This window comes from Elgaria multicarinata, chromosome 12 (assembly GCF_023053635.1).
Source record: "Elgaria multicarinata webbii isolate HBS135686 ecotype San Diego chromosome 12, rElgMul1.1.pri, whole genome shotgun sequence".
Classification (NCBI taxonomy): domain Eukaryota; kingdom Metazoa; phylum Chordata; class Lepidosauria; order Squamata; family Anguidae; genus Elgaria; species Elgaria multicarinata.
In genome coordinates, this window is record NC_086182.1 from 28557481 (window position 1) to 28581425 (window position 23945).

The 23945-nt window shown below is 46.1% G+C and overlaps 1 protein-coding gene across 1 annotated transcript in view; it reads right to left on the bottom strand.

Moving 5' to 3' along the window:
- The window catches only part of IGSF9B (immunoglobulin superfamily member 9B), a 125593-nt gene that overhangs the window by 13520 nt on the left and 88128 nt on the right, over positions 1-23945 (bottom strand). Inside the window, exons 12-18 of the mRNA XM_063139123.1 lie at positions 19571-19682; positions 14477-14652; positions 13294-13520; positions 10779-10863; positions 9724-9885; positions 7370-7415; positions 4653-6284 (exon numbers count right to left, since the gene is read on the bottom strand). Of these exons, the coding sequence (XP_062995193.1) occupies positions 4653-6284; positions 7370-7415; positions 9724-9885; positions 10779-10863; positions 13294-13520; positions 14477-14652; positions 19571-19682 (2440 nt within the window). The remainder of the gene's footprint in view (positions 1-4652; positions 6285-7369; positions 7416-9723; positions 9886-10778; positions 10864-13293; positions 13521-14476; positions 14653-19570; positions 19683-23945) is intronic.

Genomic DNA, 23945 nt, shown 5'->3' on the forward strand with positions numbered 1-23945 from the left:
AGTCAACGCAGTGTGAAAACTCCACTCCACGGTTGAGTTTTTAGGGGGTACGCCCCACACAACATGTTCTAACTCCACCATTGTGTGACTGCGGGCTACCGTGGAGTTGAATAAAAGTCAACACAACATATGATTGACAGTTCCTCCACCCTCTCTCATCCCTCAGTCCTCCCAATGGTATCCCATCAGCCATTTCTGCAAAAAAAAAATCCCACTGGCCATCCTAGAGTGGCACTCACTTCTTTCACCACACTTGCCAGGAAACTCTGTAGCCAGTGGGAAAAGTCGACTCAACACAATGGAAAACTCCACGGAGCCCTCCACAGAACATGCAACACAATTGTTGTGCAGGAACTCTTCCCTGCACAGTGTGGATATTCTGCATGGAGTGTTTGTTTGTTTTTTTAAAAAAAACACCTCTCCCGTTGTGTAGAGTTTTCCGGCCAGGCAACACGTTTCTCAATGGTGGTGTAAAAACTCCACCGTGGGGTTCTAAAACTACCATTGAGAAACATGTTGTCTGAACTGAAATGTATGGAAATGTAATACTGTGATGTTTGAGAGCCAAACTACAGGTTATGTTAAAGCTGTATCTTCTTTCTTTTTCTTTTTTTACAGTTGGGAAGTGGTGGACTTATTTTTATCCCCTCCCCCCTTCTCATAGGACAGGAAGAATTAATACATTCCTCCCTCCGCCATGAATTTACTGGTAACCCACCTCCAACACCATGTTGGTTCAGGACTTAGAAAAAAGGAGTGGTTTGTAGCTGCTAGCTATGTATTTAACATAGTGTGTAGTTTATCCTTCTCAAAAAACTGGTAATACGTTAAAATTTTAAAAAGTCGTTATAGGTATTTAATATTATTTGGTTATGTTTCTCCTCTTCTAGCCAGGCTATACATAAACAAACAAACAAAAATTATTCTTATTTTTATTATACATCTGTCTTTCGCTGGAATGCCTCGGAATCTTCATTGTTGCATCATCCATTTGCTTGAATCATTGGGAGGAAGGGGTATTTTTCTTCCTGGATAGACCTTATATATGTGGTGTATCTGAAGTGGCAGATCTGCCCTACTATTTACTGGTATGCAGGTTTTATTAACGGAAGCTATTCATCGACATTTCTTGCCCACATTTGAAATTGGGCAATTGAGCACAAGCTGAATTTTCTCTTACAAGGATCTAACCAGTGGTGACTCAGTGGGTTGCCCTGTGGTTATCATGTGGGGCCTCAATAGGTCCACAAAACCTCATTTTATTAGAAGGCGTACATCTTTTTCTTTTACATTTTAATATTTTATTACTTCAAGCTTAGATTCTTTTATGTAAATTTTACATTAAGATACTTTTTGTTTTTAATGACTGCATCTTGTGTTTGAAACGGTCTGAAGACTTATTCAATGAGATTTGACTTGACCATCTTAATTAGTGTATAGGAGGGGAAGTATTTCAACCATTTCTTTACTCTTGTACTTACAAAAGTTCACACGTGATTGATAAATCTGGCAAGAAAATGGTTTAGACTATTTTGTTTCCCTGTTTTTTTGGTAAACCCAGCTGCTGAGGCAATTGCTCACTCCAAAGATACGATAGAAATAGACTCCGTCCAGGAGAAATCTAGTATAGAAGGAAGGAATGTCTTGAGAAATATTCTCCAAACCAGGACAAAAGCTGGCTACTTGTAGCCCAGAAATGTCTCCATCTATGGCCCTTCCACCTGGTGGCTTTGGAAAGAACGGTGAGATACCAAGGCTTCCCCCATTGACTCAGCAGGAACTCCTGTTCCATCATCAATCATTCCACTGAGTTGTTATGTAAGCATTGCATAAGAGGCAGCACCTGCAATGTCTTATTTTGCTTTAGCTTTTTGGAAAAGTTCTAGTAGTAGTTCATAACCCATTATTTTATATTTTAAACCACTGAGAGCAGTGTTGTATAAATGTAATAAGTAAATAATAAAGTTCGCATGGGAACTCATAATCTAACGATGAGTAGCTACGTCATTGTCCTCTGCAGTTAACAGCCCTCTCTTTGGGCTATTCCCATAATAGTTACAGCTGCATGAAATATTTTCATGTGTGTCTCTAAGGAAATATATTTCTGCATGAACAAAAGAGAAATGTACTACAGAATGGGAGACCCAAAAGCCACAGAGCCTGAGTGTGCAAAGGTTTGTCCTGGATTTTGCAATACCTTATTCCCCTTTAAAGGAAAAAAAATGTTATTGGAAAAAGCACCTTTGGGGTCCCCTCCCATGCCCCTCTCCCCAACCGCGCCCCACAGCCCAGCACCATCCTTTCAGACATTGATCACCCTTACCTATTGAGCTGAGGAGTAGCTTGTCTTGACAACACTGCCCAGATAGCTGAGATTAATCAAAAACAAAGCAGTTATCAACACCCGCAAGGAGCCAAGCTCCATAAGACATCAGCAAGTCAAAAGGGGGGAAAGAAAATCCAAAGGAAGAGTGAGGGGAAAGAAATCAAAACACAAAAACAAACCAACAATGCTGGAACAGAGACAACAGAAAGGATGACTAGAGCGCATAGAAGGCATGGCTACAAAGCACAGACGACAGGGTGCTATCATCAAGGATATATCTACACTACGGAGTTAAACGGGTTCAATACTCCTTTCTGCTGGGAATTCCTGCAAATCCCAGAAATTGTAGGGCCAACCTCATCATTAAGCCCAGGTGAGGAATGTTTTGCAGTTCCATTAAAGGGCAGCAAACTGTCAATTATTTGGTTTCACGATGACATTTTTACCACCAGGGGAGGGGCCAGTTGGATTTTCAACCTGGGACCCTAAAGTGTCTGGAGCCACTTGTGAAAGGCTAGGGATCTCTAACAGAAAGAATCCAGCATTAAAAAACACCACAACCAACCCTACAATTCCATGGATCTTTGGGGGAAGCCATGACAGTTGAATTACTAGGAAAACTACTTTTTTTGTTGTTAATTGTGTAGACATGCCCACTAGAGCAGCCTTCCTCAACCTGGGGCGCTCCAGATGTGTTGGACTGCATCTCCCAGAATGCCCCAGCCAGCTGGCTGGGGCATTCTGGGAGTTGTAGTCCAACACATCTGGAGCGCCCCAGGTTGAGGAAGACTGCACTAGAGCATCCCAGGATAGGCATTTTTAAAAAATGTGTCTTGGTTCCATTAGGTTGCAAATTATCCATGTAATCAAGGCTGCTTTCATTTATGTTAGTAGCTATTGTCTCCTCAGCCCTTTAGTACAAATGCATCTGTCGTGTCCTACGGGTCCAGTCTCCTGAAAGCAGCAACCAATAACCATGCTGGATGGGTTTCTAGAGAGTTCAGAGCTTCCAGGTACCAGAGAGTGTAGATGAAATGCAAGGGGGCATTGCAAGGGGGTGAAAGCTCTCCTCGCACACTACACTCAAACGTCACAGCTTTCTCTACAGTGACCCTAGCGGCAGCAACCAGCGCTTGCTCACGTATCAGGCTGACCATGCATTCCCACGTCCCCCACCCGGAGCAATTCTTTCCCCAGCCCTTCTCGATCCAAGTTGATCTACACGTGTTTTGCATCACGCCATTAATCACTCGTTTCCACAAGGTCAGGGATCGAAAAGGGGGAGGGGCCAAGCTTAGCTACATGGAGAACATAAAAGTTGTTTCAGCAGAGACAAAAGGATGGAAGGAGAGAACACACGCCTACAGGTGCTGTGAAAGGCAGAGGTGTAGCAGGGGGGAAGAAGGAAGAGACAGAAAGAAAGAGACGCTTTGCCTGGTGCAACCCTGGTACCTGGAAAACCAGCTTCTGGAGAAAAGGCCAGCTGCAATCTCTTGCATGGACAGGATCCGAGAATGCTGGCAGCTTCCTGATTTGGCTTCTGTGTGTTTGGGGTGGATTTTGGTTTTGTTTGCTTTTTGTTCCTCTCCTTACAAGTTCTTCATGTGGCTAATGTCTTGTTCTCTTGCCATGCCCAAGTCTCGGGGAGGGGGCTGCAGCACCCCTTTTGGAGATGGTGTGGAAAAAGGCAGCTTGTGTGGCCATGTTTCATTCATGGTAGATGACAAACCCTCTCAGGGGAGGAAAGGATGTGAAGAAGGCCAAGAGCAGCCCCAAGGCCTTAATGTCCAAGGAAAGAAAACAGCCAGGAACTAGAAGAGGAAAATACTGGTAATTTCTGGGATTCATTGACCCAGCACACAAACCAAAAAAACACACCCTCAAAACACCTGAAACTGGAATTTGTAGACAGTTGGATCATCTTTGTTTGTCCCAGCACACAACTCCCAAACCAAAAAGCAAGGCTCGATATTTATTTCTTGTGAAGGGGGAATCTGGACCTTCGTGCTAACGAACAACACACCATCGCAAACCATCCCAAAGGTAAGGCACTCCATTGATCTAACCTACTGAGGTGAGCGATGACACATTGGCAGGGGGGCGGCCCAACAATACAAACTTGACTGGGGTGGGGTGGGGGAGCCTAGAAATGGCAACTGGAGGTCATCTCCAAAAAGGATGCTGCAGTGTGCCTAGACAAACCCTAAGGATTACAGTTGATGGGGGGCAGGGGAAGAACTTATGGGAAGGGATGGGAGCAGGTGAGGTGGGGAGGGAAAGGAGGGCTGGGTAAAAGGGAACAGGCGATTTCCACACAAACACTTACCCTGAACTGGTTGTCGGTGTTGGCTCCGGCCTAAGAATCTCCTCTCCAGACCTCCTTGGTGAGGGAATTTGTCCAAAGACGTCCATGGGCTCCACGGGCAGGGAGGGGCACTGAGAGGGGGGGTAGCCAGTGGCTAAAGAGGTGAAGGCCATGGCAGGTCGGAAGCTGGGGCTCCCTCCCCTGCTACTCTGGGCAGGAGATCCAGTTGATGGAGTGGACTTGCGGGAGAAGCTGACCGCCGCCGGAGGCTGCAGGGTGATCTCGGACATCTCCGCCTGTTGGATGAGGCCTGGTCGTGGCCTGGCTCGTGCTGTCAGCTCTGGAGAGCTGGTGCGGGAGCTGAGGGGACTCTGGGTCAGGGGGGAAAGCCTCGAAGGTTGTAGCACCACCTGATGTAAACTGGGCTCAGCCCTCCTGATTTGCCGAGGGCTGGGCCGAGGTCTAGGTTGGGGGTCGTACCACCTGGTGTCCAGGCCGAATGTGCTTGTGCCGCTGTGGCTGACTGACTCGGACGGCCCATGGTAAGGCAACACAGGTATGCCCATGCCTTGACTGGTATGTCTTAGCTGCCCTTGACTCGCCATTGGTTGCATAGGTTTGTCCTGCCATTTGGTGGCGGTGGGCACAGAAGGTTGGCTCCTGCTCGGTGACTTGCCAGTCCAACTCTTTGGTGCCTCCAGGGCCAGAATGCCAGGGTAGGATGCAGGGACCTGGAGAGAGGAAGGTGGTGGTCCCCTAGGAAGACTGGCCTTTGGCTGCATGCTCTCAGCCATTTCGCAGTGGTGGAGCTGGTGAGGAAACATAATGGGTGAGGACTCCAGGCCGCTGAAAGGGAACTCAGCCCTGCCCCATGGTTCAGGGGACCGGCCCCCTGTTGGAGTCTGGGTCAGAGGCAGTGTGCTGTTGGAAGCATTCTCTCCATTCTCCTCAGGGATGGTGGGATGGCCGAAGGGCCCTTCAGGGTGCAGAGGAGGAGAGGACATGACGGAACTGAGAGGGCTGACCTCTGGCATGTAGAAAGGCGGAGGGTCCATCTCCCCGGGGCTGCTGCTGCTGAGGTAACCGTAATATGGGCCATGGTGGAATGGCCTGGGGGGCGGAGGCCTGGCCTGACCAGTGGCTTGGAGGCGGCTCTCCAGGGTGGCTGTCCCTTCCAGGCCCCGGTGGAATCTGGGACTGTATGCTGGTGGCTGAAGGTAAGACTCCTGGCTGGAGGAAAGAGGTGTCAGTTGGGACTTGAGGGCCGCCACAGAGGCAGGCATCACAGGGTCATCGTTTTCTTCATCTGACTGGCGGAACTCTGGGTACATGTCCGTCTCCTCCACAAAGGGGAAGCCCTCGATCCGTCGGGTCTTGAGCGAGGGCTCCATCTCTGAAGGGTCCATAACAAAGCGGCCATCTGGCCCACGGCTGATAAGTTCAATGGGGGTGGTCGCTTCAGCTTCCGCCTCGGCCTTGGAAACACTGTATTTCTTGCTGCTGATGGCCCGCTTGGTCTTCTTATAAAGAGACAGCTCCTTCTCCTTGCTGGGGCTCAACATCCGCTTGCCAGGTGGACCTTGGTCATCGGAGGATTCAGAAGGGGGCCGAAGAGTGCGGATGCTCTCAGGACTCACCTTGCCAGAAGACAACCTGGACCACAGGAAGGAAAGAAAGGTGGATGGGTCATAAAGAGGGAAACTGCCATCTGGAATTTCCTTAGCAACACGGCTGGAACAGAAGCTGGTTGGGCACAAAAAAATCAGAAAGCTTTAACTTGTATGCTTTAAGGTGGATTCCTGCACTGAGCAGGGGGTTGGACTCAGTGGATTTAGAGGCCCCTTCCAACTCTACTTGTCATGAATGAGATTGCTCTCGCTATGAACTGGAGTGGCTAACAACCCATAGATTCTTCAAGCCTGGATTGCTTGCCATGACATGCAGACCAGGGGAAAGTCAAGCCAGAGTTCTTGGTTTGCAGATTATGGCAAACAACCCATGGTTGGAAAGGTCCATGGTTTTTTAGCTGCTTCTGTTTGTGAGGGAATGATGGGCTAGCAATGCATTAATATATTAACATATTCACAACAAGTGCATAGTTAAACAATGAAATTCACTACAACAAGATGTCGAGATGGCCACCATTTTGGATGGCTTTAAAAGGGGGTTGGATAAATTCCTGGAGGTGAAGGCTATCAATGGCTACTAGCCCTGACGGTTGTGTCCTATCAGCAGTATTCGAGGCAGTAAGCCTGTGTGCACCAGTTGCCAGGGAACATGGATGGGAAGGTGTTGCACCATGTAGTGTTGTGGTGATTGGCCACTGTGTGACCAGGGTAGTGGACTAGATGGACCTTTGGTTTGATCCAGCACGGCTCTTCTAATGTTCTTAACCTAGTTTTTATTGTTGATTTTTTTTAAAAAAAATATATATTGCTTGTCCTTATGTGTGAATCTGCCCAACTTGTGATCCCTTTGTATTAATAGCAATGTACACTGATGGTGCTAAATAAATAAATAAATAAATAATAGTATCCGCATAACAATAGTGGAAAACTACTTAAAATGTGTTTGAGTGAAAGAGAACTCCCCTGAAATAGGAAGGAGTTATTCCCCCAAATTGTATTTATTATCGGGGCAAAGGAGAGCAAATGTAGTTAAAGACACGTTCAACAAAATAATGTTGTAGAGTCCTCTGATGAAGACTTGGGTGGCACCTATAATGCAGAGATACTTACGGAGACTCAAGACTTTTCCTGCAGTGGGTTATTGAGAGAGGAGGGTCTGGAAAAGAATAAAAAGAGGAGGGGGAAGAGTTCACTAAAGGGATGCAAGGACAACATTGAACAAGGCACCATATTTTCTATATCCAACCAGGTGTGATAGAGGGAGATCCTCAATGGATCCATGTCATGCCAGTTATTTATTCCAACTGTACCCCTGGAGATGCTATTTGACCTGTGGAGCAAAACCTACTGTTACATGCATGTTATGAGAGTAATTCAGATCAGAAAAAAGCACAGGGAGGAAAAGGTTAACATAGATGCATATGGTAATAGGGCCTGATTTGAATGCCCCGCCCCACCTCAAGGTTGCATTTAGCCCTTTAGAAAAAAGCATAGGACATCCAGCTGCAGATCTCCTGTCTAAATGTCCCAAGGGATGCTACTGAAACTCAAAATTTAATAGCTCAACGTAATGCCCATATGTGGCATAGAAGGCTATCTAACAAACTTCGGTATTTTCGTTATTGAAACCAAGGCCATGGCTAGACCAGGCCTATATCCCGAAATCATCCCTGTACATCCAAATGACACACAGGGGATACCGGGAGCAGGCAGGGACGACCCCTTCATTTGCCTGGGATAAGCCTTAGGTCTCGCTAAGGCCCAAGTGTATAGCTATATTCTGCAACTTCATGAGATGCATAACTAAGCCCTGCCATTTCTGCACATGTCCTGAGATTGGTGGAAACCTTTACTTTCTGATGGAAACGGGGGGAAAATCCTGTTTGATTCTTGTGGAATGGGGTCTTTTAAGTTACTATTTTCCAATCAGTGCAAATGTTTGGATCTGACATGCTTCAACAAATTGAGAATGTGTGAAGAAACAGCCATGTAGCCCTCACTCAACATTTCCTTTTCACTTGTGGCTTAGCTTCATTTCTGTATTCCGCTAGTCAACTGAGGCCATTTCTCTCAAGTGGGGTGCCACAGGGTTCTATTCTGTCCTCCATGCTGTTCAACATCTATATGAAGCCATTGGGTGAGGTCATTAGGGGTCGTCGGAGCCAGCTGGGGCTGTGAAGGTGCTGGACCAGTGCCTGGGGGCTGTAATGGGCTGGATGAGGGCCAATAAACTGAAGCTGAATCCTGATAAGGTGGAAGCTCTGTGGATTAGTGGTTCCCGAGTCTGGGAATTGAGTAAGCGACCTGTTCTGGATGGGATTGCACTCCCTCTGAAGGAGCAGGTGCGTAGCTTGGAAGTACTCCTAGATCCATCGTTGTCACTGGAGGCCCAAGTGGCTGATCCACCAGCTATGGCCTTTCCTGGACAGGGACAACCTAGCCACAGTAGTGCATGCACTGGTAACTTCCCGATTAGACTACTGCAATGCACTCTACATGGGGCTGCCCTTGAAGACAACGCGGAAGTTGCAGCTAGTGCAAAATCCAGCAGCTAGACTGCTGGCGGGTACATCTTATAGAGACCACATAACACCGGTCTTAAAGGAACTGCACTGGCTGCCTATGTGCTTCCGATCGGAATTCAAGGTGCTGGTAATGACGTTTAAAGCCCTAAATGGCTTGGGACCTCGATACTTAAGGGAGCGCCTCTCCTTATATATGCCTGCCCAAGACCTTAGATCTGTTGGAGGAGCCCTTCTCCGCATCCCACCAATGCAACATATACATTATGATGGGACAAGGGAGAGGGCCTTCTCTGTGGTGGCACCCCGACTGCGGAATGCCCTCCCCTTGGAGGCCTGATTGGCACCAACATTGATTTCATGTCGACGCCAACTAAAAACATGGCTTCTTAACAAAGCTTTGATGGTTAAACTCACTGGCACATTGTTTTAACTGTATCTATTGCTTTTAAATTATATACTGTTTTAACTTGGATCATGGTTTAATTTGTTTTTAACTGTGTATATTTATAGTTTTATACTGTATGTTTTTATCTGTACACTGCCCTGAGATCTTAGTGATATAGGGCAGGATATAAATATTTTAAATAAATAAATAAATAAATAAATAAATGTCCGACTACAGTTTCCAAGATGCACTTTTTTGACATGTGTGGACAATGATTCATCAACGGAATGAAGAAATCATAACTTCATGAGTCAATTGCCATTTCTGTCGGGGTAAGCTCGACCATCACTCTGTTGCTAGGGTCAAAGCAGACAGGTAGGAGTGTAGACAACAGCCATTCTAAGGGTGGTAGAAATGTGAGACTTATCCTCTGCTCCCAAAAAACCAAATGCCTCAGAATGCAGTGAATTTACTCTAGAACAAATCCCATCATCCTTCAGAACGTCTCTCCACCTTTATCCCAGGAGGACCAAAATCGGCCAAGGCGGGCTCACCTTTTTTGCGCTTGAGTTTCCGTTTGCGTTGCTTGTTAACAAAGCAGGCAGCTAAAGTGCTGAACAAGATGGCAGCAGCGAGGAAGCAAATGGTGGCAACTATTCCTGCCAGCACAGGTCGGGCCAAACCTTCATCTGTCAGGTCCGGCTGTGGAAATATGTCTGGAAGAGACAGAGAACAGGAGGTCTTGTTGGGATGCTTTTCCATTTAGGTTCACATGGTGGAGAACATATTTTTTTAAAAAAAAGCCCACATCCAATTAAAACAATGTTAACAAGGGACTAGTGAAATGAAAATTGACAATATAAGCAACGGAAAAAAACGTTCTCTCCTTCCAAATACCTGACAGGATGTCTGGATCTGTTTGTGAAAAGAGGCCAGGGAATACAACAAAGAAGCTTCTTAAGGGAAAGTGTTCTAAATCTCTGGGGCCACGACACAAAGACCCTGATCCTAATTTTTATTTATTTATTTACTGCATTTATATCCTGCCTTTTTTCTTCCAAGGAACCCAAGGCACAGCCAGTGTGGTGTAGTGGCTAAAGTGTCAGCCTGGGAGTCAGGAGATCTGAATTCTAGTCCCCCCTCAGCCAGGGAAACCCACTGGGTGACTTTGGGCCAGTCACAGATTCTCAGCCCAACCTACCTCACAGGGTTGGTGTTGTGAGGATAAAATAGAGAGGAGGAGGATTATGTACGCTGCCGTGGGTTCCTTGGAGGAAAAAAGGCAGGATATAAATGCAATAATAAATAAAATAAATAAATAAAAATAATCCTCCTCTCCATTTTATCCTCACAACAACAACCCTGTGAGGTAGGTTGGGCTGAGATTCTGTGACGGGCCCAAAGTCACCCAGTGAGTTTCCATGGCTGAGTGGGGACTAGAACCCGGATCTCCTGACTCCCAGGCCGACACTTTAGCCACTACACCACACTGGCTGCCTAACAAGATGAGAATGCTGCCTAACAATAGAATGGAACCTGGAATAGGCCCTTTGCATAAATTAGATTTGTTTGATAAAGAAGCATGATGGGTGGTGCAGAAAGCCCTTACCTGTGCTGGATACACCAGCAATGTTGCTGGGTTCGCTGATGAGGTCTTGCATGACAGCCAGAACTCGGAATTCATACCACGTATCCTACAGCATAAAACAGGTGTGCCATCAGTCAGAACTAGCTGCCACCAATTCTAACGTTCCCAATGAAAAACAAATGCCATCACTACCCATGGTAACAGGTGGTCCCATTTTTAATTTAGAAATAGCATCCTTTCTCTGCAGGAGCAAGGGAATTGCCTTTGTATATGGAAGGAGATTAGACACCTTTACTAAGTTGGGTCATCAGGTTGCTGCATTTATGGTCAGGCCAGAAAAAAGATGAATACATTTGGTACAGAATCTAGGATGGTAGAGAAGGTAACAGGTGGAGAAATAGGATCCCTAAAATTTATTTAGTGAGTTTCCCTACATGCACACACATCACTTGATTATTTAACACTTCTTCTTTTAATTTATTTATGAACTTCTCTATACCCTGCCTTTTGGGCCTCCAAAGCAGCTTCTAACATTAAAAATACATAATATACAAAAACAAACATTATCATAAAAGAGAGCAGAGTATTAAAACATACCCACTCAGCAGGGAGGAATTTAAAACAAGCCAACAGCCTGGTTGAACAAGCAAGTCCTAACTACCCACCCCTTGATGCCTTTGAAGCCAAAGTGATGAAAAAAGCACTGGATAGGAACATTTTGTTTTGCATTTGATCTGGGATGCCCCATTCACACATGCGAGTCCTACAGTCATTTTGGGATCAACATTTATGTGTGAACCAGTCTTCCCTTTGACACTCAGTGATGGTTGGATTTTCTAACAGGGAACAGCATCTTTGCAGAAGGAGATGCTGGCCAGAGTTGATAAAGGAACTGCACTGAAAGGATAGCAAATATTAACCTTGGCCATGGACACACTTTCGGGATTCCTCCCTGAATATAGGGCACAGGCCTATCAAAAACATTTAAGAACACCATGCCTGGAGAGGGCTGAGATGAATAGAATCATAGAATCATAGAATAGCAGAGTTGGAAGGGGCCTAGAAGGCCATCGAGTCCAACCCCCTGCTCAATGCAGGAATCCACCCTAAAGCATCCCTGACAGGTGGTTGTCCAGCTGCGTCTTGAAGGCCTCTAGTGTGGGAGAGCCCACAACATCCCTAGGTAACTGATTCCATTGTCGTACTGCTCTAACAGTCAGGAAGTTTTTCCTGATGTCCAGCTGGAATCGGGCTTCCTTTAACTTGATCCTGTTATTCCGTGTCCTGCACTCTGAGAGAATCGAGAAGAGATCCTGGCCCTCCTCTGTGTGACAACCTTTCAAGTATTTGAAGAGTGCTCTCATGTCTTCCCTCAATCTTCTCTTCTCCAGGCTAAACATGCCCAGTTCTTTCAGTCTCTCTTCATAGGGCTTTGTTTCCAGACCCCTGATCATCCTGGTTGCCCTCCTCTGAACTGTGCCATGCCTTTATTGTACCATTGGTTTGGTCTGTCCTGCATTGCACTAATTTAATTCCAGTTAAATTAGAATTTCTAAAATGATTCTAATGTTGGAGCATGCACAGCTTGCCATGGCTTTCAGTTCATTAATATAATTCTCCCACCCACTGCCCTCTGTTACCAAAGCACATCTGCGCACTCACTGCAAAAAAAAAAGCAACTCTTGACGACATCAGGCTTCTTTTCCTGCAATTTTTGCTGAAGCACACATGCGCTCCTGCAGCCTGGTAGAACAACACCCAAGAAGAAACTTGATACACATATTAATCACTTCAAGATTGCTTTTTCATCAATGCTCACAGGAGCTTGAGAGATGTAAGTTGGGGGTGGCGGGGCACAGCTTTCCACACAGGGTCCCAGAAATTTAGGAAAAGGGACAACAGAGGATTATTAAGACTTTGGAAACAAGATCAGCAATTTGGAGCTCCAAAATCCAGTGAGAATTTTGGATGAAGAACATTTCGGAAGCATCCCTAGCTCTGAGGATAGGAACTAGGGTCAACCACTCTTCTCAAATGATTGGACAGCGTCAACATTTTCTGGCTGTTTCTATGCAATTAACAAAGGAACCCAAGTTCTAAAGAAGATCTGGTGGTATGTCTCAGGAGGCACAGTCAGTTCATGCAGCAGATCAGACTTCATTGTTGTCCTCAGAGAGCACCCTGGGACACTCCCTATGCTCCTCACCCACCACCACTACCCCATGACTCCATCTTGTAGGGAAAGATCAGTATTAGGCAAACAAGTGCTCTTTCAGGGAAGCTGCTCTTCTATTGTTGACCTTCTCATTGAGGATTATTTATTAAACTCTAAGCTTTTCCCAAACTTGGGACCCCAGATGTTGTTGGACTATAAATCCATCACTCCCCAACCCATTGTGACTAGGGATGATGGGGATGTAGTCCAAACTGATCCAGGGACCCAATGCTGGGAAAGGCAATGAGTCTAAGGCAATGAGCCCAGGTTTCCAGGGCACCATTTGCAGACCACTCTGTAGCAAGACCAGCACCCACTTACCTGAGTCAAATCCTTGGCAAAAAAGTCACTGTCACTCCCCAAGATGGCATCATCTAAAATCTCCCATCTTTCTCCTACCCGAAACTCCATGATATAACGGTCAATCGGAAAGCTATGATTGGCTGGAGGAAGCCATGACAACAGGACTCCTTGCTGTGTCCGATTGGCTGTTAGGCACCTCGGTGGAGTAACCAGCACCAGGGGTTCTGGAGTTGTGACAGGGAATGCTGAAAATAGAAGGGGTGGGGGAGGAGAAAGAAAAGCATACATTTTAAGAGCGGGTGCAAGAACTACTGCTTGGGGGTGGGGAAGGACTCTACATGGACTGAAGTAGCACTAATCACAGGCTTTGCACTTGGCGGCTAGCGCATTTGCAAAAGGGCGTGGCTGCCACTCCTTTAAATGGCTCCACCCTTTCTCCCTCACTCACTCTTAGGCCTGGAACTCCCTCCCAGAGCACCTGCTTTATTGGGACTGGCTACCAAAGGACAAGATGGTGCCCCTTCCCATTCCATGTACAAAAGCCAACTGAACTGAATCATTTTTCAACAATGACGATGGGCTAGCATCGTCCACCATACCTGAAGGCAGCAGGATAACTTATGGGGCAGAGGCAGGCCATTTTCTCCTCCGAAATCTTGCTGCTGCCTCCCAGCATTTGCTGCCTGAGTCAACCACCTCACTTTGCTTAATGGTAGGTCTAGCCCTGTGCTCTGTGCCACCTCTCCTTTTACCTTCAAGTCCTTCCTCAAAACACACCTCTTTCATAATACTTTTGGCACTTAGTGCTCACCTGCAACTGAAATAAACCATGCCACCACATTTCCACGTATCCACCCTCCTTCCCTCTCTGTTACCTCCTGCAGTTTCAAGATTCACTTTCTAAGGTCCTCGAGTTACTCTATCATGGGCAATGCGCATGCAGGAAACTGTGTATATACAAAATAATTTGTCAATGGAGAAAACGGAAGTTGTTCCACTAACACAAAAAAGGAGGCACACAGGCATCCTTCCTCAACCTACTGCCCTTTCGACTTTAAATCCCATAATCCCTGAGCATTGGACAAGCTGGTTGGGGGCTGATGGGACTTGAGTTCCAAAACATCTGGATTGGCAAAGGTTGCACAAAAGTTTGTCAATCAGTTTACCTTGGATTATCAGGTTCCTTTACTCTGGGGCTCACCTAAAGTATTCACAGTGACCACCTCACTGAAGGAGCTTGTGCCCAGCTTGTTTTGGGCCAAGACACTGAACTGATAGGCAGTCTCCGGTTCTAGATTATCCATGAGCAGCCAGCTGGGGCCAGTCGGTACTGGAAGAGAGAGCCAGTCATGAGGTCCAAACTGTGCCCGCTTCATCCTGGCGAGATAGAAGAAAGACAATCCAAGGGGCAGGTTCTTTGGGGGGGGAAGGAATCAAAGAGAAAAATAGAACGAGAAAGAAAGAAAGAAAGAAAGAAAGAAAGAAAGAAAGAAAGAAAGAAAGAAAGAATCCCTTAATGAACAATGGAGCGGCTTGGGGGATTGGGCCCAATGATACCCAAGACGGGGCTAAATACATATATACTCATGTAAAAATTCTGCAGGGATGTAACCCAAATTCTGACAAGGAAAGCTAAATTCTGTAACCTGAATAAATCCAACTAATTCCTCTCCATAATTTATTCTGCTCCTGCTCATTGCAAGAAGAAGCAAAGAAGCCCTGAACCCCATGCCCTCTGCCCTTCACAGATTTTATTTTGCAGCTCCTTTAACTCCAGTACTTTTGGCAAGGGCTGCCCACACACGTTCAAGCATATTTTCCCAATAATATGAGCTAGAAACATGATTCTTTTCAATGACAGAAGAAATATGTAGGAAGCTGAATTTTGTGACCAATGCATTTGCTTGTGGCTTTTCTGCACGCATGCAGCTCACTCATACATAAATCCTATTCTTTCATACCAAAAGGACTAAGTGTCAATATTCTAAAGGCTGCTGGTCTGCAATGGAAGCAAAAGGATGGAGATTGCACTCAGTTTCTTCTTGTCACTCTAAACCTGGGCACAGGTCTTTCAGTTGAAAGGGGCACGATTAATGAAATTATGAAAGCTCCAAACAGTTCTATACTGAGTAGAAATTAAATCTTTTCAACCAGCTATCCTGCTGCCCATGAATGTTTCACTGCATCAGGCTTCAATTATTTGTCACGGCAAATCGTTTTACAGATGGCACAACACCAGCTCGGCTAACAGACACGCAGGTGGACCCTAGGCTGACTCATATGCTGTCGCTGAGACTGCCAAATGAACCACGGAGCTGAATTTGGCCTTCAGCTAGGTTCACCTGTGCAGCAGCCTGAGCAAAAGACATGTCCAATTTATGAGTTCATTCACTCTGGCGACTTTCCAGACCTTGCTGAGGACAACACGACAGAAGGCAGAGCATCAGAACAATGAAATGGGGACTGCCAATTTACACGAAAACTCTCTTTTGCACCACTAATGCTATATGATGCTTTGTCCAGGTAATGCACCAAAAGTTGGGCAATGAACCTGTTTGGGTAGCAGCATATAGGGTAACAGTGGCAACATTTGTCAGGTCAATTAGCCATGGATGGACTCAAACCGCAGTCCTTCCAGGAGTTTGATTGAAGCTCTGTCCTTTGAGGCACTTCAGGTCTTTGGAAAACCAAGCACAGCTCTTTTCTAGGCCCAAGTAGCTTTCTCTGTCTTGGTCCACACCTCCTCTCAGTGGACTGGTCCCTGCCCTTTCCTGTTCCTACATAACTTCCCCTTCCTGTTAGCAGATCATGCATGCGCAACAAACCATCTCTCCGTGTATGCCCAAACTCGGCTCCTTATTCTGCCTCTTCCAACTGTGCTTCTTTGATTCTGCAAGCTTACTCATCTTCCCTTGCCCTGCCAGCCTTGCTCTGTTCCTTTCTCCTGGACAGCCTTCTGAGTCTGGACTTCAGCTGTCCCCTCTGGCCAATGATTTTGCCTCACCCTTTGATTTTGCCTATTCCAGAACTATTCCAGCATGTGTCCACCACCACCTATTTGGACAAGTGTGTAGAAGTAGAGGTGGATAAAACCCCATGGAGATTTTATCCATCTCCACAAGGATGCCTGTGGATGTGGATACAACCCTGAGGATGAGAAAGCAACCTTCTCAAAGTCCAAGCTGCAAGACAAAACAAGAAACCAAAATTCACCTGGGCAGAATGAATCAGTCTCCAGCAGATGAGAGAACCCCAAGTTGTCAATAAAAAAGGGAGGGTGTGTTTAATATGACATCTATAAGCAGCCAATTGGCAATAAACAATCATTGTAGCCATGTTCTGTACCACTCTGGGCTTTCTTAAAGCCCAGTTGGGATCCTCAATGAGAAAGCCGGTAATGGTGGAGAACCTTGACAGCCCGCCTGTAATTATCCATCTTCCCCTGCAATGCACAATCTCATAAGAGAGTTGCAGGGCAATGGTGAGCCTCAACTCTCTTGGACAGTGCCTTCCTTGAAATATGCATGCACCTGGGAACATGCCCCCAGAATCCTCTGCAAGGCACTGGGGTCCTGCAATAGCCATGGACAGTTTGGTCAGCAGATGAGTTTGGGTGGAATGGGTTCCCTGAAGGCCACTCTGCCTTAGGTCCTCCAAAAAGGAACCATCTCCCATCCAAAGAGCAGGGTTCATGCAGAGGTAGTCACCACAAATGTCTATCCTCTTCTCCCGCACCTCTGGGAACCTCTTGTGCAGTCCAAAAAGCCACATGATTTATTTTCATATTGCTAATAATAAAAATAAGCATAATAAGATCTTCACCATCGTGTCCACAGTGTAATGGGGAAGAAACACCAAGAAAGCTGGCAGCAAGTAGAAGCAGTTGGCTATTCCCTCCAAGGTGAGATGTGGTTTATGGAAGGAAGGCAACTTAATCATTCTTTCTCAAGGACATTTTAATCACAGAGGCAGCTGTGTGAGTTTTGTTCTCTAATCCTATTCTCTCTCTCAAACATTCTGGGCTTCCCCCCACTTTCCCCTCCTCTCCCTCCTGCGCCCAATTCCCTTTCATCTCTTCCTTCCTTCCTTCCTTCCGCCTCTCCTCTTGTCTTTCTACTCAATCACATTACCCTCCACTTCCCAACTCCTCCCAAAGCCAAACAGATTTTTTATTATTATTATGAGAAGCGCGTCTCCAATCTATTCTCTATCAGTAGACTCCATCTGGTGAAAATTGAGGCCGAGGGGGGCGTGGGAGAGGAGGGAAAGAAAAAAAGAAGCCCCAAGGATTTGAGAAGAGAGACATGACTAAAATATAGCAGGTCACTGTCACCTCTACATTTCTGAGAGTCAATAAAGGGACGGAATGTCAAATGGCTCAGAAGCAGAGTGAGAGGCTGGGCCTTTTCGCAAGGCCAAATATTTGCCGCTCCACCATCCCTGGTTCTCCCATCCCTAAAGGCAGCTTCTCAAGGAAAAATTGCTCCAGTTCATAAAAAAGAGAGGTGCTAACAGAGCTATATGAACACACAGCACTGTGTGCACCATTGCAGCAAGACACATCTCTGGATCCAGCCTAGTTAACAACACACACTTTTCACAAGTCAGCAAGTACCAGAGATGCTGAAGGTGTTCCTGTATCGTGTTAGCTCTTGCTATTAATCAGTTCCGCAGGTAAGTGTGGGAAATTGTAGCAGGTACGACCCACACATTTATTTATCTACCACATTTGTATACTGCTCCATATCTGAAACAGTTTCCAGAGCGGTGAGCATAAGCAGTAAAACAGTAAAAGATACAAAGATTAAAACACCATTAAAATTATACTTAAAAAAAAACCCAGAATGCCAATAAAACCCGTGGCTGACAGCTAAGGAACGCTTCCTGGAATAGAGCTGTTTTCAGGAGGTACTGGAAGCAACACAGTGTTGGAGCCTGCCTGATCTCCAGGAGCAGGGAGTTCCAAAGAAAGGGGGGGCCACCACGCTGAAGGCTCTTCTCTTGGTGGACTCCAATCGGGCTATAGGTCCACAAGATCTTGTGACCCATGACAAGCCAAACACAACACAGCTTACCAGCCATGCACAGCGGTCCAATGGGCTTTTCTTGCTTGAGACTGCAAAAACTAAGTGGCTCTCGGATTCCTGGCAGGCCACGAATACATGACTGGTGGGCTGCATTCAGTTTGGTGAGTTGCAAGTGGCACGCCTAGTTTTTGTTTGCTAAGTAGCAGTAGTGGGGGGGGGGTGGAGGCAGGGAGCACACCTTCAGCTTTCTCTGTTCCCTACAATCTTCACAGTAGCTGGGGGTAGAGCAGGGTGTGGGGGTAGATTTTTCCCAGTAGGAATATTGTTGTGAGCCATTCTTTTTGTAACACAAAGTGTTTTGAAGTGGATTGACCCTGAGTGGGTAATTAAGACCCATTCTCTTTACAAAAGACCTATAAAGGACAACACAGGAACACAAACGGATCAATACAGCTGCTCTCCTTAACAGGTTGGCTACGGGTGTTATCACGATCAACTCCTGCTCTTTAGAATTTACCATTACACCACTGAGTAGCAGCTGCTGGGCAGTAGGGGACCTGCATCAGGACTGTGGTGTTGCATAAGATGGGATTTAACCCTTTGCCTCCTCGTGGGCCCCAATTCAAATACCTCCTCCCATGGCTGCTAATTACCCGGGGAATTATGTTGCTATTGGCAAATAGCAGCCAGGAGGATATCTGAATCAGGACCATGGTGGGGCAAAACGTTAAACCCCCTCTTGGATACCACAGTCCCAATCTGGATCATCGCTCTCCAACCGTGGCTGCTATTTTACAAAAACAAAGCATGCAAGGGTCAGTAACGGACTTAACATCACATCTCAGGCCTGGGACTGGTCAGTGCCTTGGTTGGGAGAGTATCTGGAAACCACATGTACACCACTTGGAGTTCCATCATTGAAGAAAGGCAACATATAAATGTAATAAATAAAACCAGCGGTTGGCCTCTCTATGGTAGATGGAGGAAGGCCCCAGAGGAAAGGGTGGAGGAAGCCCTGCTCTGTACCATTAATGTGAGCCGTTCAGGAGCCAGGGTGCAAAAACATCCTCAGAAGAGGAGTTTGTGTTCAACTGCTCCCCTCCTTGCTCCTCATGAACATGAGCAACATTCAAGCACGTGGGACGAAAGTAAACCAGGAACTCAGCCTGAGAACAGCCATGTCCCATGCCTACTTCGAGCTCTGGCCGAGTGGGAAAGAAAAGAAGCAGAGAGCAAAGCATGCTGGGATGACTCACAGAGGGCCGTACCAAACTGAGAATGTCTGTTCATATCCGCCATCATAGCCGGGCTCCCAGGAAACGTTGGCAGAGGTCATGGAAACGACGACGCGCACATTGCCCGGCGCATGGGGGCTTGTGCCTGAAAGCAGGGGAAACCAAAGAGCATAGCTGTCAGCACTGATGTTAAATTGCTTACATTAGCAATTACATAAAATTACATAAAACTTGATTTTGTTCTGACTTTATACTGTTAGTTTTACCCTACCCAGTGCCTGTTTACCCTACCCTGTGCCTGTTTGCATTCTCTTCCCCTCCTTATTGTTTTATTATGATTTTATTAGAATGTAAGCCTATGCGGCAGGGTCCTGCTATTTACTGTTTTACTCTGTACAGCACCATGTACATTGATGGTGCTATATAAATAAATAAATAAATAAATAAATAAATAAATAAATAAATAATAAGCGAAGAAAAACTCTCAGAAAATCTGTTGGATTTCAACCTATAGATATGCCGAGTTCTTGTTATTCTCCATTTCCCCCCCCCCCCTTCAGTTTTGAGATGTATCCTTAATCATTCTTATTATTTTTGTTTCATAAGAACATAGGAAGTGCCATGCTGGATCAGACCACGGGTCCATCTAGTCCAGCACTCTATTCACACGGAGTAGTAGCCATTGATAGCCTTTGCCTCCAGGAATTTATCCACCTCCCTTTTGAAGCCATCCAGATTGGTGGCCATCACTACATCTTGTGGTAGTGAGTTCCATAATTTAACTCTGCGCTGTGTGAAGAAGCCCTTCCTTTTATTTGTCCTGGATCTCCCACCAATCAGTTGACCCCAGGTTCTAGTATTTTGAGAGAGGGAGAAAAATGTCTCCCTGTCCACATTCTCCATACCATGCATAATTTTATACACCTCTATCATGTCTTCTTAATTTTGTTTCATAAGAACATAAGAAGAGCCCTGATGCTGGATCAGACCAAGGGTCCATCTAGTCCAGCTCTCTGTACACACAGTGGCCAACCAGCCATTGGCCAGGGACCAACAAAGCAGGACATGGTGCACCAGCACCCTCCCACCCATGTTCCCCAGCAACTGGTGCACACAGGCTTACTGCCTCGAATACTGGAGATAGCACACAACCAGCAGGGCTAGTAGCCATTGATAGCCTTCCTTTCTTCTGTTGTTCAAGTCATGAGTGCATCATCCCTACACAAGAGGGGTGTATCACCAGGCTTGCTAAAGTACAAAAAATCTGGGGGGGAAACATCCCAATGAGGACTGGCTGGCCATCTGGAACCCTGAACAGAAGCACTCCACACACTGCAACGTTTTGTTACAGGTGCCACCTGTCTACTAGAGCAGCACTTATAGAATCATAGAATCACAGAATAGCAGAGTTGGAAGGGGCCTACAAGGCCATCGAGTCCAACCCCCTGCTCAATGCAGGAATCCACCCTAAAGCATCCCTGACAGATGGTTGCCCAGCTGCCTCTTGAAGGCCTCTAGTGTGGGAGAGCCCACAACCTCCCTAGGTCACTGATTCCATTGTTGTACTGCTCTAACAGTCAGGAAGTTTTTCCTGATGTCCAGCTGGAATCTGGTTTCCTTTAACTTGAGCCCGTTATTCCGTGTCCTGCACTCTGGGAGGATCGAGAATAGATCCTGGCCCTCCTCTGTGTGACAACCTTTTAAGTATTTGAAGAGTGCTATCATGTCTCCCCTCAATCTTCTCTTCTCTTCACTTTATACTCTACACCAGGGGTCCCCAACCCCCGGGCCACGGACCAGTACTGGTCCGTGGCCTGTTAGGAACCGGGCCGCGTTCTCATTGACAACAACTGAAACGAGATTACGGAGCAGACTGGACATAAGCAACACACTTCGGGTGTCACTGTCTCCCATCACCCCCAGATGTGCCCATCTAGTTGCAGGAAAACAAACTCAGGGCTCTCACTGATTCTGCATTATGGTGAGTTGTATAATTATTTCATTATATATTACAATGTAATAATAATAGAAATAAAGTGCACAATAAATGTAATGTGCTTGAATCATCCCAAAACCATCCCCTCCACACCCTCCCCCCCCCCGGTCCGTGGAAAAATTGTCTTCCACGAAACCGGTCCCTGGTGCCAAAAAGGTTGGGGACTGCTGCTCTACACCTTTGTGTTTATTAAATTCTAAAATAAAAAAGAGAGAAGGAGATTAGCTGTTCAGAAGTGTTTGAACAAAGATGCAGAAATTACTGTGCTCAGCAACAAGGATGGCACTTGGCTGGTTTAAAGCTAACTATGTTGTTTTGGGAAAGACTTTTTTTAAAAAATTCTAAAAACAAAACTTCAATATTAGTCAGGGGGCGATTAGCAGCACTACCCCTATTGCTTGAATGAATACTTTGTCAACTGATGTCATGATGGGGCCAGGCTCCCTGGTTTGGTTTCAGATGCTGAATCAGACTCAGAGGCAGAACTAGAAGAAGCCCAAGACAGGGAGCAGAGGAGGACTTTCTCCAAGGATCTCCAGGAGTCAGGGAAGAATCTTCCCAGAAGCTTATTGAACAGGAGGCCTGGGTTTAGTGATCATCTCCCTGCACCCTGGGAACTAAGCCTTTGTAGGAGGGGGAGGGAGCATCAGAACTGACGGATCCCAGAGTCCGCTGCAGGGTCAAGTGGGCGGAGTTGAGCGGAGGTGGGAGGTGGTCTGCCAGACTAGCTGCACGTCAGAAGTTGGGTCAAGAGGACCCACCCTGAAGGAGTCCAGTAAAAGCCTGCCTGACATTTAGTTGATAGGCAACTTCCGTGCTTTGTTTGTCTAATCAAGCTTAGAAGATAGCTCCTAGCCTTCACAGTTGCTACAGGTGTGAAGAGGTGAGTTTTTGTTTTGTTGTTTTGTTTTTACTGAATAAAGATTGCACAGCAAATCTCTTTGCTGTCTCACATTTCAGTGCGGGGGGGGGGGCTTGGAATCCCAACAGCCGACCTCCAAGTGTCCCTAAGGGCCCTGCCACGACACAGGCTCTGAACACCAGACCCGGCCGAGGCTACTCCCTGCTCAAGCACCACCGCTTGATATGCCTGAGGCAAGGGATAAAGCCCACCTTCCTCCAAACTATGTGGAGAAAGGGGTTTAAAATGGAGAAGGATTTTAATATTTATATATATAATAATGCGCTGTGAGTGAATGATTTTCAGAGTGGGTGCTGAATGTGTAAACTTAAGATGATAAATGCCAAACAGACACGTGGGATTTTTGTGGTAGTTTAAAAACAAAACAATCAAAATTTATCTTTAAAAGTTCACAAGCTTTGTTTCAACTAACAACATTTAAAAACCTTTTTGAAACCTTTCATCCAATCCTGTCACTCATTCACATACGCGCTTTCCTTTTTCTCACACAATCACTCTTGAACTTTCTTTATTCTCAGTATTGATTAATATACATCCACTATGTGCACACCACACTCTAAAGACACCACTCACTACACTGACTCTCAAATTTCCCAGAACTTTAGTACCCTAAACACAGAGAGCACTACAGACTCTAAGAGTACCTAACAAGTCCCCCCGAAAAGTTTTCTCAATCCCCCCAGTCCTTCCCTTATATATCACTCCTCCCCCCTCCCAAGACATTCTAACTCCGCCCACTCAGGCCAACATTCTAAAAACCACAGACTTACAAACTGCGGACATACATTTGGAATTGACTTGTGGGGTGTAACGCCACAGGCCCATCTCCATCCACTAGGACCTATTAAAAAAAACCTATTATAGCCTTCGCCAGCTTGGTGCCCTCCACATGTTTTAGACTGTGATCATCCCTCACCATTGGCAGTGTTGACTGGGGCAGACGGAAATTGAAGTCCAAAACATCTGGAAGGCACCAGGTTGGAAAAGCCTACTTATCCTCAGAACTGGTTTCTCAATCTGAGCAATTCATCTCATCAGATTGGATCTTGCCTGGCCAAGATCCAAGGTCTTTCTGCTGTACTGCTGATATTTTCCACAACAGATTGTCTGTGTGCCTCTACCTGTCACTTGACATTGTACCTTCAGTTGCTACCTCTGGAATGTGACCTCTTCTCTTGCATTACATCATCATCATCATCATCATCATCATCATCATCATCATCATCATCCGCCTCTCCCTCTGGATTGAGGCAGGGAAGAACGTTAGATACAAATACCATAAAATACATAAAACTGATTAAAACATATTATCTGCTCTAGGCTTCTAGAACTCATCTCCTGGCTGCCCCCAAATACTTTCTTTTGGCCCCCTTCGGACTGATGATCAGCACTCCCCAAGCCTCCAAAATATGACCATTTCGGGTTTCCTTGTAGGGCCCTGACAATCCTTGAAGCAGAAATGAAATATCCCTCTAGCTGCACCCTTTACA